This window comes from Somniosus microcephalus, unplaced genomic scaffold (genome assembly GCF_052327205.1).
Source record: "Somniosus microcephalus isolate GS21.2 unplaced genomic scaffold, FLI_Smic_1.0 unresolved_chr9, whole genome shotgun sequence".
NCBI lineage: Eukaryota > Metazoa > Chordata > Chondrichthyes > Squaliformes > Somniosidae > Somniosus > Somniosus microcephalus.
The window spans coordinates 30,430,385-30,447,865 of NW_028225187.1; the positions used below are offsets into that span (position 1 = coordinate 30,430,385).

General features: G+C 41.7%; 2 protein-coding genes across 7 annotated transcripts in view; one reads left to right on the top strand and one right to left on the bottom strand.

Moving 5' to 3' along the window:
• Positions 1 to 17,481, top strand: part of LOC147084992 (Fc receptor-like protein 3) — a 405,119-nt gene that overhangs the window by 116,529 nt on the left and 271,109 nt on the right. The window lies entirely within an intron of this gene.
• Positions 1 to 17,481, bottom strand: part of LOC147084994 (Fc receptor-like protein 2) — a 37,069-nt gene that overhangs the window by 8,043 nt on the left and 11,545 nt on the right. For 2 of the 6 annotated variants that reach the window (XM_085979699.1, XM_085979700.1), the window contains 8 exons: positions 15,291 to 15,361; positions 13,740 to 13,861; positions 10,983 to 11,012; positions 8,435 to 8,683; positions 6,352 to 6,618; positions 3,237 to 3,524; positions 1,776 to 1,877; positions 1,221 to 1,251 (listed from right to left, as the gene is read on the bottom strand). In XM_085979699.1, coding sequence (XP_085835825.1) covers positions 1,221 to 1,251; positions 1,776 to 1,877; positions 3,237 to 3,524; positions 6,352 to 6,618; positions 8,435 to 8,683; positions 10,983 to 11,012; positions 13,740 to 13,770 — 998 coding nt within the window. In that variant the 5' untranslated portion in view covers positions 13,771 to 13,861; positions 15,291 to 15,361. Of the gene's footprint in view, positions 1 to 1,220; positions 1,252 to 1,775; positions 1,878 to 2,070; positions 2,347 to 3,236; positions 3,525 to 6,351; positions 6,619 to 8,434; positions 8,684 to 10,982; positions 11,013 to 13,739; positions 14,243 to 15,290; positions 15,432 to 17,481 lie in introns of those variants that run through there. The other 4 variants (XR_015075882.1, XM_085979701.1, XR_015075883.1 and 1 more) reach the window with 4 other exon arrangements.

Consider the following 17,481-nt stretch of genomic DNA (forward strand, 5'->3'; position numbering starts at 1 on the left):
CTGCCCAGCAGATGTCCCACATCTGGCGCAGTGAATACAATGTTGATATCTTTTTAATAAGAGAAACATACTAGACGCTTGTTGAATATAAAGGCTGGGTCACTAGATTAGTTACAAAACCAGGGAGATAAAGCCTTGAAAGGAGTTGGAGTAATTTAAAAAAAAATCAATCTTGAAAGAAGATGGAGAAGTTTTAAAAATTATTATTTATGGTTATGACAGGATTGGGTAATGCGTATAGAGATGTGCTTCCATACCGAAGCTCTAGAAGAGTGCCACAGTTTCAAATTGAGGGCCACACAAGCGTATCGAAAGTTCAAGCAACATTCAGTCAGAGGTTAAAACACATGTGGAATGATGTCCAGCATAGGGGAGTCGGAAAATAAACAGCGACTGGATTCACAAGGGGACTAGATATTCCAAGCCAACAAACACTGTTCAAGCTGATCAATAGTAGAACTGTATCCAGAAAAGCTTGTTCAGTTAAATGGACCACTGCCTGAGATAGTCACTGTGTGAATGTTACTAAAATTAACTACATGCGCAATCGCCCTGCACACCAAATCCTAGAATGCTTCAGGTCCCTGTGATTTACATGAGGATTAAATTGGAGGATTAAAGAATAGTCCAGCTCACTGAGTGATTGAAGAGTTTGGGGTATAATTTCTTCTTGGGCGGTGGTGGAGAGCAGGGTTAAACGAAACTCCAACAGTTTTTACACTCCGCCCAATATTTGTTTACAAGTCACTGGAATCTAATCTGCGGACTGTAAAACGATTTGTAATCACCCCTTTTACTGTGCCACGCAGGGCGAATTTCACTCTGTTTAAGTTAGGAAGTTCAGGTACAACTGACATAACTTAGAAAATGATCACTCCTTATAGACTGCAGGGAGTGTAATCGTTTGAGTGCGAGCTACAGTAAAGGCTTATCGTCAATGGGGCAGATTTTCCAACTCGGTGCCCGGAATAAAAAGTGGTGTAGCAGAACAGACACGCGTTGTAGAAACCACATGTTTTTCAATCCCATTCAACTCAAATTAAATTAAAATATGGTGTTTTCTATAACAGGAGGCTGATCCGTAATGCCAGATTAAAGTTCAATGCAATTGATAAAATCTACCGCACAAGCATTTACCGCGTTTAGTTCAGCTATACAGAGACTGAGTATATTCAGGGATATAGCTATGGCTTATTCAGCTAAAAATTGCGTGGACTTACCCAAACGATTGTGAAATTCTTGAAGAATTTTCTGGATAAAACAGGAAGAGACCTACTTCAGCAAGTTGTACAATAAATATTGCTGTACAGGTGGATTTGTTTAACTGCAAACGTATTCATTCACATTAAATCTAAACTTTTACAAACGTGCATTAAATGACTTATTAATACAGAATCAATACAGAAAAGATATACAGAAACATGTAAGATATTACCATATACCGCGTTACAAATCCTTTAGGATGCATCGTCTCCTCACACTAACCACGAATGATGCTGCCACTTATTGTTCTACCCCTCGGCCACATGCATATCAATTCTGAACAGCACAAAGGGAAATAAAAACACTTAACTGGGCAAATTCGCCCCAGTCTTAAGCTCCTGTCTGTTCTGAGATCGTCATTTCAAATAACATTTTTCTTTTTCCAGCCCAGACTATCCCTCTTTTGCCCAAATAATATGGTTGCATTTTGAATGTCGCAACTGAATATAGAATACACTGAAGCCCTTCACGTGACTATAGAGCCAATCACCTGCCTGTAAAACATGACTCACCTTGTTTCTTGTTGGGACGATTGACGAGTACCAGTGCAATCAGGGCAGCAACAAGAAAAAGTGTAAAAACTGAGGCTCTGATCGCGGTTGTGTGAATCTGCACTGGAATAAAATAAACATATCCCATGAATAACATAATACGGTTTCAAGTATGTACGGATATATTCATTTATTTATACAGTGCATCTTAAACATATAGATAAGCCCTGTGCCAGAATGAAGAATCCCATTGTGTGCATGTGTTGGTAATTTAGTGGATGAAAGATGATAGATAATTGCAGTAAATTGTACTCACGTCTGACTGAAACTGAAACCTGATTGTTCAGTTTCTTCACCTCGCTGTGCAAAGTAGTTGCTTTGCCAAGGTAAGTCCCCGAATCGTCAGGCCGTGATGTTTCCTTAATGTAATAGTTGTGGTCTGCCGCTGAACTGGAGTGAAATATTTCAACCAAACAGGCGAGTTTTAACTGTTGGCCCTCAAGTAACTTATCTGAGGAAGGATGTTCTCCTTATCTGAGGAAGGATGTTCTCGCCATGGAGGGAGTACAGCGCTGATTAACTGGACTGATACCTGGGATGACAGGAATGCCGTATGAGGAGTGATTGGGTCAATTGGGCTTATATTCACTGGAGTTTTGAAGAATGAGAGGGGATCTCAATAAAACGTATAAAATTCTAAAAGGACTCGACAGATTAGATGCAGGAAGGATGTTCCCGATAGTCGGGGAGTCCAGAACCAGGGGTCACAGTCTAAGGATAAGGGGTAAGCCATTTAGAACAGAGATGAGGAGGAATTTCTTCACCCAGAGAGTGGAGAACCTGTGGAATTCTCTACCACAAAAGGAAGTTGAGGCCAATTCATTAATTATTTTCAAGAAGGAGTTAGATATGTTGCTTAAGGCTAACAGGATCAAGGGATGTGGGTAGAAAGCAGGGACAGGGTACTGAATTTGGATGATCACCACGTGGACTGCAGCGGTTCAAGAAGGTGGCTCACCACTACCTTCTCAAGGGCAATTAGGGATGGCCAATTAAAGCAAATGTTGCCAGCGACGCCCAATCCCATATACAAATACAAAAGTATTAGCAGCTACGGTTAAGAGATGATGTTCTAAAATTTATAGCCCAAAAATTACTGCCGATGGTATTAAGATTTGAGTCGTCATTAACCTCTCCGTATAACTTCTCTCAATTTGTCAATTAAACAGACTGATCGGCCGTTTTAAATCTACAACTAACAGTTGCAGTTTGTAGACCAATACTTGATGCAATCAGATGACATTCTTGTTCTTTTTAGGCATTCACCTGTTTAATGTAAATGGCGCAGTGCCTCACTTCACACAGAAGAATGTCAAAGAAGATGTTACAACGTCCAAGCTATTGGCAAAAGCAGTGATTCCCGGACTGTTCTCACTGAGTCACTTGTTTCGTTCTGCCTCAGAGGTATTTATAATAACTCACCTAGCACTGCAACCGTAACAAAATCGCTGTGTAGAGGACGTCTGGTCGCTTCGTTTGAAACACCACAAATATAATCCCCTTGGGTGCTTTGGTTGACTTTACCGATTTGGTAAGTAATTTCGGTTAGGTTGGACTCCTCTCGGAAGAGTTCTTTATTTGGGCCTTTGTAGAATATGTAGGTAATCGGGGTAGAACCGTTGAACACTGAGCAGGTTAACGACGCTGTGTCACCTTCCAGTAACTCTTTACCAGGGCTGATTGCCAGTTCCGGTTTGGACACTGGGATTCCTGTAAATATAACCATTTGTCAATTACATTGCTTTTGTGGAATTTGTAGTATTACTTTCAAAGTGAAATAGGGCTCTCATCAAAATAAAGAGCCTCGTCATTTAGGTTACCACTCCAATCTTGGGCGCCCGTGCCCCTCTCCTACTTCAGCAGTCAGTGGAATTAATAGAGGAAAAACTGATTCTGGAACTGCAATGATTCCTATTGCAATCCACTAGTGGCCACCCTACTATCTCTGGCCTGGTACTGATTCCTACTAACTCTGCACTATTCCAGTACCATAAACACTATCTACCTAAATGCAATTGCATCTAACTCCACTGCTCCACTTGGCCAATCATTCTTTGTTCCAGCAATCCTCGAATAAAGAACGTTCTTCTAAGCTATCCTCCCGCTTATATTGATAATTATACATCAATGATCCCTCCTTCCTGTCTTCGCAATCAGAGTAAATACCATTCCCTTATCACCCTATCTCGGTCTTATCATGTAATAAACAGTAATGAAATAACTCTTAGCCATGGCTACTCCGGTAGTGTTCGTGCCAGTAGCTCAAGTCTATTCTGGTGAATAAGGTTTTCCATCCCTGGCGTCATCTGGTGAATCAACGCTTCCCGTTTTCTGTGATTTTACTGTTCTCTTTAAAATGGAAGGCAGGACATTGGACACAGTATCTGTGGCCTCACGAATGTGTTGTATAAACATGCTATTATTTCCTTTCCCCTGTTGTCTATGCGACAATAATTTAGTTATTTATGTATTCAGTGCATGTTGAACATATAGGTAAGGCCCTTACTTCACGGATCAATCCCCGTGTGCGAACCTTCACATTTTAGGACATTCATGTTAAACGCTCAGCTATGGACAATGCAATTCTTTGAAAATCCACTGATGACACAGGATCGATAACACCCACTTGGTGTTCTGATTGCCTGCTCCTTTTAAAATGTAAAGATAGAGTTATGATTGGCAGATTCTAACTGAATGCAATCGAGAGGCCGGACATCAGAGGCTCAGCCTTCAATAGCCTCCGGCGTTTTGCCACCCCGTCATCCCCCTCTACTGAAATTGGAGGGGTGGAAATTCAAGTTTGTCTGGGGTGCAAAACCGGTAGTAGCTCATTGGCCATACTATCTACACACAGGTGAAATTCGATTTTCTTGTCTGCCAATTATCTACTGCACTCTCCAAGTTAAATTTTAGCACCGAGATTTCAGCTAGCAACGATTGCCGGGACTAGTAAGTGGTAAGGCACTGTCTGATTAAACACCGTGCTGTTCCTGACCAGGTTCTGCTCGTTGCTGATTCAGTCAGACAGAAACAGAGGAGGTAACTTGACCTTGGATCCATGGTGTAAAACGCGTGGTATCGAATCTTGCACCAATTGTACACCACGCACGATGTTCCTGTCCAATGATAATGATGCGACGCAAACACGGGAGGGACATATAATGGGAGGCAAATTCAGTATCGCCCATTCGACACTATTGCAGGAAGCTAATATTAGCCACTGGGAGTGGACACTGGTCTTCAAACGTTGCAGCTATTACAAGTGTGGGTTTCAGTAAATGTATGGATTTTTTATAGAACCAGGTGGCGCTTTGATTTAAACAGATCACATCCAAAATTGATTTATTATGTGATAAAGCTGGGAGTAAATCTTTTTCCACATTGGATCCCTCCCGTATATTTATTTATCTATAATCCCCTGAAGAATTCTTTAAATGAAAGATGAACAGTAATTACAGCTGGTTCTATTTACCTTCTACCGTAATGGAAACCTCATCACTCTGTTGTTATCACGGTGGTAGAAAGCATTTGCTCAACAAGGCTAAGTCACCGAGCCCTTCAAAGAAGCTGCCCCCATGTGCTTAGAGTTGATGTATGAATTCAACTGCAGAGCTTTGCCATTTTTGTGAAATGTGTATTGAAGCCTAATATTGAACAGCATTGTTTCAATAAAAAAATGAATTTTAACTGGTCTACCTCAAATATTTTAACTGCAGGCTCAGTCCTCAGTTTAGGTTTGGAGAAGAGTTCGGTGAAAACAGAATATGGATTGGGAGGTAAGAATTCATCTCATATAGTTAAACAAATAGCAGAGATTATTGATAACAAGAGCAAGGATATACCAAGAACCACCACGAGGTGCGACTGTACTAAATGGTAACCAGCAGCTGTATTGTGGAACACTCCAGTAGGCAGCATTACTATATTGTTATGGATTTCCACTCGCTGCTTTGTTTGCGGAGAACTTAATCTGCTTAATATATTCTGCTGATACAGGAACTCCACGCTGTGCAAGACTTATTCAAGTATGAATCCTTCAATAGAACTTTGCTCTTTTCGCTATTCCCTGCTGTGTCTCAACATCTACTATGATCACTGTGAATTCTGCAAATATTCACAGTTACATCACTCTGTCACCACCCAGCCACCACATTGGTTGGAAGGTATGATTCTGTGATCATCACTATGACAGGCTATTGCTTGACTGGTCTGTGGGACAGCTGTCCCAATTTTTGCAGAAGTCCCCAGATGTTAGGGAGGAGGGCTTTGCAGGGTTGACTGTGTGTCTTATCTGTGTCCGAATATGATGCCTAGTTCAATGCCAGGTGTTCCTCCAAGTTTTAATCTTACAGTTTTTTCTAGTGCTTTGATAAAACTTAGTAGCTTGCCAAGCCATTTCAGAGGGGATTAAGAGTCAACCACATTTCTGTGGTTGTGCAGTCATATATAGGCCAAGGATTCTTAGAATACTTCACATCCTTCAACAGCTCATTACCAGATCAAATAAAGAAAATGAAAAAGAAAAGCAGTGACCAACTTTTTATGGTGATGGTTACATTCGGGGAGATCCACTTCCTGTAACGTATTTTGAGTTCACACCGATATGGTGCCGTATCTGACTCTTTTGCGTTTTCTATGGTGTACTGAGATTCGTCAGTTTCTGCTATTAACTGTTTATCTCGATACCACAGGAAGGGAAAACCTTCTCTCCATTTCCAGGAAGGCATCAAACATTTCAGGATAATACTGTCACCTGACAGTGCGGATGTTGGATTCACTTCCAGAGTTAAATTCATATCAGAAGCTGCAAAAAAAGTGAAACATATGAACGAAATACAAATTAAAATATGTTAAAGCACCATTCTTCAATGTTAAAAAACATTGGCTTGAAAGTGCAGCTCAATATCCAGAGCAATCGGTATCACCTCAGTAACTAAAAGTAATTTTAAGACCTGAAAAGCCAAACTAATGTTTATTGGTTCAGAGAGTGACCGTTCCCTTTCTAATGCTGAGCTATCACTGCTCATATTGCCCTTCAAGGTTTCATCAACGAAGTTCAATGGCGAGGATCGATTCAACAGCCAGGCAGATGCCCAGCCCTCTCTAAATAAACGTCTGGTATTTGTAAATGTTGTGCAATCAAGATATTAAAACCGTGGCCGCTTTCACCTGTTCAGGTGCTTCTGATATCAGTTAAAAATCCCATTGAACGACGCCAAGACGAAGAAGTCGTTCCAGTGTCCTGGGGTATTGCTCGTTCGTCCAGCAAGACCAAACAAATTAGCTGCTCATTGTCCCATTACCTTTTGTGGAAACACAGGGCAATTTCCTGCCTTCGCTCCTCCGCTGTAACTTCGCCAGGTGTGCGGAAGGGAACCCCATTTATGTATGTAAAGGGTTTTTGCACTGCACATACAATAAACTTGTGGCAGTGCTCAAGGAGCGCCCCTAGTTAGTCACCTATCAACAATTTTTCTAGCATTGCTTATTACCTAGATAAAAGCATTCGTTGCACCTCATAATAATTTGTTTTCTGAGAGACACAAGATAAATGTACACTCCACTTCTCACCATGCCTCGGGTCTGCAGATGCACTTCCAACCAATCCTGATCCCAGGGGAGCGCCGGGAGGATACACTTGAGCTACTTTTCACTTTTACCGCCAAGAGGCCAAAGGGCAGTAATGGAGCAGCCATAAGTTTCAAACCACTCTCGATTTATTTAACACTGAAGTAAATAGAAATGCGACTCCACCTGAATCTAAAACATGGCGATTGATTGGACCTCGCCTGTTTATTTCACCCTGCGACGAAAGGTAAAGTTATTCCCACTCCGGTATAAATTTGCAATACACATTGGCGGCAAATGAGCGAATACGAAACAGCAGTCGGTTTTATGACTTTTACATTTGATTTGTAACAGGGTTGGAGAGAGTAGAGCCCATTACGTGCTTCCACCAAAGTTGGATTTTAAACCTGTGATGGGTCACCCTACAACCTATTTCGCAGAGGATGAAGTAATGTTTAAATGGAGAAGTCATTGCATATCAGACCAGCGACACAACGCAGCCAGAAGGCGACACAGCAATTCTCAGATGTCATTATTATTAATATAAACTAGTTTGCAGATCACAGATTTTGTAGTTTGAACTTTGGAAATAGAATTTAAGCTTTCAACACAGTCTTAAAATTACTCTAGGAGATATTAACGGTGGCTTTCTCGTATCTGCTGTTTTAGAGAGCCGCTGTTCCATGCACAATTAGCGGTTTAAGGTCTCTCTTGAAATAAATAACATTTGATTGACCTAACAACATGTAAGAATTTGGGTAGATTTAGACTCTGTGCGATATTTCAATTGAAGTTAATGTGATATAAATGGGAGGTGAAACTGGCTGATACTACCGCACAAAATAGCGGCATATATTTCAACTCTGGGGAAACCGAGAGGTCCCCCTGTTAGGAGGAGGGATGAAGGTACACTTCTGCCCAGTGGTCCAATTTTATCCCAGTATTGCATGTGCTTGATATCCTGTACTATATTTGACTGTGAGGCCCCTTTATAAGCGACACATTTCTCGACTAAAACTGAGCTATGATCATTGGTGTCGAAGTTTACCTACCAATGGTGACTAAATCCAGAGGTTTACTCTTCTCAGAGGAGGACCAAGGCACTGAACACTGGTAAGACGCTCCACTGCGACTATCTGCATATCTTTCAAAGAACATATATTTAAAATGAATATAAGTCTCATCTTTATACCAATAAGCCCAGTTATTCATGCCTCTGTATCGACACTGCAGGTAAAATGTCTCCCCTTCTTTCACGATTCCATCGCTCGGATTGCTAAGGACTACTTCTGGGACATGGGCTGTAGAATGAAATTAAAATAATGTTCTGATTAGAATTGTTGAAACTAATCTGTGCAATATCCACTACAGAGAATTTCTAGTCGCTGTCCAAAATGGGCGCTACCTATCGGGTGCCCATGGATCGATCTTTTGAGTTGGTGATGACTTTACATCGTTGATATCGACCTCAGCACGTTGTAAACGGAAACTCCCTGGCTGCTTAAACTTTTAGAATGGCCGACCTTTGGGCGGCAGAAGCACCTGCCTTTTCCTGGCGGTACTCCTCTGTCACCATGCAAATCAGGATTTTGTGATTTACACCGGACCCAGCATAGAAACACAGAAACATGGAAAAATAGGAGAAGGAGTAGGCCATTCAGCCCTTCGAGCATGCTCTGCCATTCAATATGATCATGGCAGATCCTACGTCTCACAAACATATTCCAGCTCTCTCCCCATGCCCCTTGATGCCTTTTGTGTCTAGAAATCTATCTATCCCCTTCTTAAATATATTCAGTGACTCGCCCTCCACAGCCTTCTGTGGTAGAGAATTCCACAGGTTCACCACCCTATGAGTGAAGACGTTTCTCCTCGTCTCAGTCCTAAACTTCCTACCCCGTATCCTGAGACTGTGACCCCTCGTTCTAGACACGCCAGCCAGGGGAAACATCCTCCCTGCATCCAGTCTGCGTAGCCCTGCCAGAATTTTAACCGTTTCAATGAGATCCACACATTCTTCTAAACTGTAGTGAACACAGGCCTAGTCGACCCAGTCTGTCCTCATACGACAGTCCTGCCATCCCGGCAACCAGTCTGGTGAACTTTCGCTGCACTCCCTCTATGTCAAGTACATCCTTTCTTAGGTAAGGAGACCAAAACTGCACACAGTACTCCAGGTGTTGTCTCACCAAGGCCCTCTATAACTGTAGAAAGACATCCTTGCTCCTGTACTCAAATCCTCTTGCAATGAATATCAACATAGCACTTGCCTTCCTAACTGCTTGCTGTACCTGCATATTTGCTTTCAGTGTTTGGGGTACAAGGACACACAGGTCCCTTTATACATGAACATTTCCCAATTTATCACCATTTATTTAGTACTCTGACTTTCTGTTTTTCCCACCGAAGTGGATAACTTCACATTTATCCACGTTATGCTGCATCTGCAATGGTTTTGCCCACTCACTCAACTTGTCTAAATCTCCTTGAAGACACTTTGCCTCCTAATAACAACTCACGATCCCACCTCGTGTCATTTCATCAGCAAACTTGGAAATATTATATTTGGTTCCCTCATCCAAATCATTGATATTTATTGTGAATAGCTGGTGCCCAAGCACTGATCCTTGCAAAACACCACTAGTCACCGCCTCCCACCCCGTATGTCATTGCAGAACAGAATGGTCGGAGTGTGCTCCATGCACTCTCCCATCAGGTTTACTAGCGAAAGCATAAAAGCGACACAGAATAAGTACGCTTTCCATATATTTCCATATCATCATGAAATGGTAGATGCAGGAACCCTCACAACATTCAAGAAGCATTCAGATGAGCACTTGAAACGCAACAGCATACAAGGCTACGGACCAAGAGCTCGAAAATGGGATTAGAATAGATAGGGCTTGATGCCTGGCGTGTACACGATGGGCCGAAGGGCCTCTTTCTGTGCTGTATAACTCTATGACTATGAATAACACTGAATATTCCCTTCCAATCACAGAAAACGAAAATTGAAAACTATTCTCTGCTTCCTTGTCTCAGACAATTTCTTATCCACGCTGTCCGTACCCCTTAATCGCAATGATAACAATACGATTTTTGCGAACAAATCAGTTGTGTGGTACTTCATTAGGCATTTTTTGAAAGTCTATATACACGACAGTGAACTGCACTAATTTGATTAGCATTCCCTGTTACTTCAACAAAGAACTCTCTATCTATCCATCCATTTATTTACTCAGTTATGATTACTCGCTGCCAACCCACAGTTAAATGATCTAGCAGTTACACAGACAAATTTCTAGGTCGCTTTTTCTTTAATATATTGTGGTAGACATTAAACTTGGCGCCGAGGCTTAAAACTGGGGTTCTGATTGGCCGACCGTGAGAGAAACCGCCCACTTTACATTCCCACCGAATCAATGAAAATGATGACCGAAAGTTTCTCATAGGTGGCGAGTCCAGAACCACAGTTTTACGCACGGGCGAACAGCTGATAATTACTCCATTGCTGGATTGTTGTTGTCCTATAGATATAAATTGGAAGCGTTCATTCCACAACTGGATTATTATCAATAAAGGACATTATTGTCATCATACCTTGTGTGGTCGCCTGATGAGTAATTTGCACTGCAAGAGAGAAGACAATGTAAAATATGTTTCATTATCTGAGACCATCTTCAAGTTTGACCTCAGCTGCTCAGCTGTAAGGCAGCTGAATAGAGGAAACACCCAGGGGTTGAAATTTGACTTCGGCAGGGACACAAAACAGGCGGAAACACATTTGCTGCCAGTCCATACATGCCACGAGGTATTCAGTTCAGTTGAAGTAAATGTAAAATATTAATATATCGAATGATGCCAATTGTCCCTCTCACAGACAAAGATAAATTGTTATTTTGTGGAAGTTCCCCATGGTCTGAGGACTATATGGAAAAGTTGCTGCCGGATGAAAGGAAACTGACAAATATTGAAATGTATCATTGTTCTGAGAGCCAATGAGTGTGATTGTTCTGTCAAGGAGAAGGGAATATTTCATTAAAATTGTTTATAGGCCATTTAGGATGGAAATCAGGAAGCACTTTTTCACACAATGTGTAGTGAGAAATTTCAACGCTCTTTACAAAAACCGCTGTGGATTTTGCGGGTAAATTGGTACTTCCAAGACGGAGATCGATAGATCTTCGTTAAAAAATGAAAGAAATAGTTGCATTCCTATAGCGCCTTTCAAGACCTCCGAACTTCCCAAAGCGTTTTAAAACCAATGAAGGACATTTAAAGTTTAGTCAGTGTAGGAAATGTGGCAGCCAATGTTCACACAATGATGTTGATAATGACCAGATTATCTGTTTTTGTCATGTTGATTGAGGGACAAATATTGCCCAGGGCACCAGGGATAAACACCCTGGAAGGGGCCTCACTTTAACGTCTATTATAAAAAACGGCCAATCCGACAGTGCGGCACTCCCTCAGCACTGCACTGGAGTATCAGCTTAGTTGATTGTGCTCAAGTCCCTGTAGTGGGACCGGAATCACACGAACCTTCTGACTCAGAGGCGAGAATGCTATACACTGAGCCACGGCTGACACGAGTTGAGTAAGCGTAACAATGGATGTTGAGCAAAGTGGGGTAATTGGAGTGGAGGTACAGATTAACCATCATATAATTGAATGACAGAGCAGCGTCGAAGGGCTGAATGGCCTACTCCTGTTGGTATGTTCCTATCATCAGTTAACTCATCTTTAATCGATTCAGAATCACAAGTATTACCTGGGTTGCAACTGATACTCGTGAAGACAATACATGACCCAGCCGCTAGCAGCAGAAAGCAGCAGGAAGCTTTTGTCGCGCCTCAGGCCACAGGAATCAGACTACTAAGGCAATGCCTGCTGCTGCAAACCTTGCAAATATAATTGCAAAAGGGTCAATGGTCAATGCAGATGTGTCTGTATTTCATTGTTCAACATGTAGAACCTGGGACTTTTGTCCAGCTAGGATTCAATAGGGTGAATGTTTCAAGCATTCAGTTAGGCCAATATTTCCAAAAAGTGGGTTTCATGTGCTGTGCAACAAATAAATCATGGGGCCTATTATATGCTCAAGAATGAACAACTTGAGGTTAACTTCACATATTTTAAGCTCTACCTCATTAATCTGTGGAAGTAGCTGTGACCAACATGGTCCCACAACTGATGTCAAGTTACTAAAATAGATGAGATTCTGGTGAAAGAGTCGGTGGTACATTAAAGATGCAAACCCTGTTGTTTGTTCCTGTTTGCTGGGCTTGTGATCCAGTGGTTAACAAGCCAATAGAGCGCTGACGTCAGCATCTCACAGGAAGGCAGCCTCAATGTCCTGTGGCCATAAAGAGTCATTTCTGTCTAAATTCCAATAAACAGCATCAGAAATTAATTTTAAAGATGCAGCATTTTAAATTTCCTTGCCAAACACCCTTAAGCCGTCAGTTTAGGTCAAGTATAATCATAGTAAATATGTTCTCCTCAGCTTTGTTAACTCAAGTGTTGTCGTCCCGTTAATGTCTATTTTCTCCCTCACAACAGAAAATAAAAGAAGCCCTTCATCGTGAATCTGCAAAACTGAGTTGAAAAAAAAACTCCTGCCCTCTCTCTCTCTCTCTGTCACTCTCCTTCGTGGACAGCTTAATTGTTACTTTCTTACAATCTCTGTCTATCTGTCTCTCTCTGTCCCTATCTGATTGTCTTTCGCACTGACTCCCTCTCCCGCTCCGCCTCTCTCTCTCCCTCTCTCTCTCTCTCTCTCTCTCGCACTGTGGCAGTTGTTAACAAGAAGCGTGCCTGCCGCACACGAAATCATCAAGCAATGACATGGACCAAGTTTAACATCTAGCCACAGAACCCACGCACTGTAAATCTCACCGCATGTATTAAGAGCAATTTGTAAGAGTGAGTCAACTGAGCCAACTCTGATACTTGAGATGAAGCGCATAAAACATTTATTTTTTTCTAATAAACAAAACGACAACAATAAGAAACGTGCAAGCAGTTTCTGCAGGTGAGGCTAAATAATTGGTGAAATAATAAATATTGGACCGTTTAGATGTGACTAAGGTCGGCTGCAACCTTAGATGAGCAGAAAGATCCTGTTTGCCTGACTAATCAAACTTATTTCTGTTGTTCCACTAAATTCTGATTAAAACTGAAGCATGGAAATGACATTTCAATGCAGTATAATTGAATGTTTGACCTTAATAAAGTCTGAATATTAATTTACTGTGAAGCACTCTCTCACTGAATGAGTCTTATTAATCTGGTTAACGGTCAGGGGTGAGTGACGTTGATTTTCAAAGGCACTGGAAATATTTGAGATTTACTTACACAAGGTCAGAAGGCGACAGATGTGAATCATTTCGAATGCGGGGGATCCGAGAAGCAGTCCACCTCCCTCTGTGAAGACCCGCGCTTCGGATCAGCTGTTTTCAGTTCTGTTCACCTGAAAACTGATATCATAGAATCACATTCAGCCGCTGACACTGTTCGACTTCTTCATTACCAAACGCCCGCACGCGCAGATCCCGAGTCGGTACTTACGGGGAATGAGGAGACAGCGGCTGGAGCGAGTTCCCCGAGAGCAGTCTGCAGCTGTATTGCTCGCTGCCCATGCACCAGCCGACTGCACACTGTGATCACTGTGACTTCTGACCACATTGGAGCCAAGAGGAAATTAAACCGGACACGATGACGAATCCACCCTAACGCTGAAAAGTTACCTGAGCCCTGTCAGTTTTAAACTGAATTCTTATCAGAAGCGAACAGTTGGAATCCAGGCCGTAGTAATCTGTTCAAACTGTTTCAAATATGATTTATTCTAACCGCAGTTTGTAATGTTAACAGAGAGACTGGCCTGGTCTGTGGCCCCAGGGTGAAGGCTTGTTTTTTTCACGGGCTTAGGGAAGTGGTCAACTCCCGCTCTGTGTATGTGGCCTGGTACAACGGTAGAGGGGTAAGGGAGGTGTTACACCCTGGCATGATTAACCATTTAAGTCCCGAGAGCTTAATTCCGTCAATAATGTTTAGCAAATAGGTGATTCGACTCTCAAATAACTGAAGCCCAAAACGAGGCTTAAATGGGGCATCTCCTTGAGCCACACAATATTGTTCCTCTCTCGGGCTCACTGTAGGTATCACCTACTGGTGCAGGTCTATGATTGCTGCCTCGACTGTCCTACTGCAGAATGTATATGATCAGTACTTAGACACGACTTCTAGTACAGGCCAGCTATTAGTAGCTATACTGTCCTCTTTGCACAGATCTCCGATAAATACCCAATCTATAATATTGTGGCAAACTCTAATTAGAATCTGCACAGTTCCATTGGTGTTGGTCTATGACTGGGACTGCTACAGAGCTACTGGATAAGCAACCTGTAATTTACTAACCGTGCCGTTCGTTATTAGCACATATATAGCCCTAGAGGTGCCGGTCATTGCTCATTACATTGGCCCAGAATTCTAGGTCGGTTGCTTCCTGCGGGTGTAAGCCCCTGATCTGCACTAACCTAGCGCGCCAGCGGTTGAGTCGTGGGATTCCGATCCGGGTCCTGGTCAAACTGCCGCCGCACAGTGCTTGCGTATCCCAGGGGCACAGTTAGTTTGAAGCGTCCCCTGGGATTACGTGGGCCATGAGCAGCCAATCGGAGCAGGGAATGCTCCATTCATAAGTCTTGACAGGAAGTGCTACGGCCCCAAAATAGCACTAAACAAACTATAAATGACAAGGAATAACTATTTTAAACAATAATAGAAATTTTTGAAAAAAATATTTTTTTATTCTAACGGGACTAATAATCAACTTACCTAACTGTAAAGTATTTAAAAATAATAAACCTGTGGAAAAAAATGTTTTAATTTAATTAATTCACCATTTACCTTGTAAGAAGCAGACCTTACGCCTGCTTTTTGTATTTCTAAATTCTGCAGACTTACCCTCACGGAAAAACCTGTAAGAAAAACGTAAGTTAGATGCGCACACGCAGCCTCCCCCGCGCACGTGACCTCTGAACCCCTGCTGTCAGTGGAAAGGAAGTGCCGGTTTCCCGCGAATGCGCAGTGCATGCAGGAAACCGGCACTTCCATCGGCCTTACTGGTGAGTACCCCGTGCGTACTCACCCATGGAGACCCGAATTTCTGGGCCAATATCTGTCCTTTTGCTACAGGTCTATGACTAGTGCCTATAATGTCCGACTGCTGCAGGTCTCTAATCATTATCTATACTGTCCTATTGGTACAGGCCTTTGATTAATAACTTAACTGTCATACTGGCTCAGATATTTTAATGACTGTTTATATTGTCCTAGTGCTGCGGATCTTTGATTAGTGAGTATACTGTCCTTTTGTTACAGGAACATTTTTCAAACTTTATACTCCTACTCGTACAGGCCTATGTTGATTACATATACTTGCCGACTGAAAGAGTTCTATGGTTAGTACCTGTACGATTCTACTGATAAAATCTATCATTGGAACTAAAACTGTCCTATTGATGCATGCCTTTGATTATTTGTTAGACTGAGGATGAAGAAACAGACAGATATTTAGATAGGTCGTAAGTCAAACACAGAGTGTTAGTTCGATAGGTAGATTAAAACAGACTGAGAATGCGCTATATAAATATATGGAATGCCCATAAGAAACTAACAAATTTTTTGTTATTACATTCTCTAATTTTCCGAAAAAGTAATTAATCATTTTGGAGCCATCTTCAGAATTAATTGTTACCATATTCATATTGTGCTGCATCCAAGAATACTTATTGATTAAAATAAATATATATATTTTAAATATGCACCGGAATATGAGTGAAAGACACCAGAAATACATTTTTCCTCCCCTGTCCTACCCAATCATTGGGAGAGAGTCTCCAGTGAAACACCGGCAGAAAGGCATGGTCATTGCCCAGTTTCAAACTAAAGCCACTTTATTTGTGCATTGAATTAGCAGAAGGTTTGTTGAAATCCTAGTGAATAGACTTACACTTATGTCTCAATCTGTGAACAACAGGGAATATTTCTTAACATTATATTTATTATTCAGCGATAAAAAGTTATTGTCGAAGCACGATAAAATGTAAAAAGACGGTAATAATCATGCTGAATGGGCATCTACATGGCAAGCGAATTTTAACATAGTTAGGTTGTGAATTTTGGTAGAAGGAATGAGGAAGCACTTTATCCTCGCAAAATAAGAATCTAAATGTGGCAGAGGAGCAAAGGTATCCAGGGGTACACATTCACAAATCATTAAAATTAGTAACGCAATTTGACAAGGCCCTAAAAATGCTACCAAAGTATTGGCGTGCATTTCTAGAGGAAATGCATTGAAAAGCAGAGAAGCCATGTCAAATTTGTATAGAAACGTAGTTGGGCCACATTAAAGTATTGTGTACACTTGTGGTCTCCATTTTAGAGGCGGTTCAATGCAGCTCCACTAGATTGATTCCCGGGATGAGAGGGTTGTCCGATGAGGAGAGATTGAGTAGATTGAGACCATAAGCACTGGATTTTAGAAGAATGAGGGGTGAGCTCATTGAAACATAAGATTCTGAGGGGGATTTGCAGGTTATATGCTGACAGGCTGTTTCCCCTGGCTGGAGAGTCTATAACTAGGGGGCATAGTCTCAAGATATGGGTCAGCGATGAGGAGAAATGTCTTCACTCAGAGGTTAGTTACTCTTTGGAATTCTCTTTCCCAATTAGCTGTGCATGCAGAATCGTTCAGTACATTCAAGGCTGAGATAAGATTGATTTTTGGATTCTAGTGGATACATGGGACATGGAGACCGGGCAAACAAGTGCAGTTAAGTTTGAAGATCAGCCATGATCTTATTGAATGCAAGAGCAGCCTCGAGGCTCCATATGGTCTACTCCTGCTCCTACTTCTTATGTTCTTTATTGTTATATATTACAAAATGCATAGAGGAAAAAGAGAAGGTAAAACGTATTGAGGAGCATTATACCAGAAATGAAACGTCTTAACTCTCAAGATATAACTAATAGATCGGGATTCTTTTCTGTAGAAAACAGAAGTCTGAGGGGAGAACGAGTAGAGTTATTTTAAATT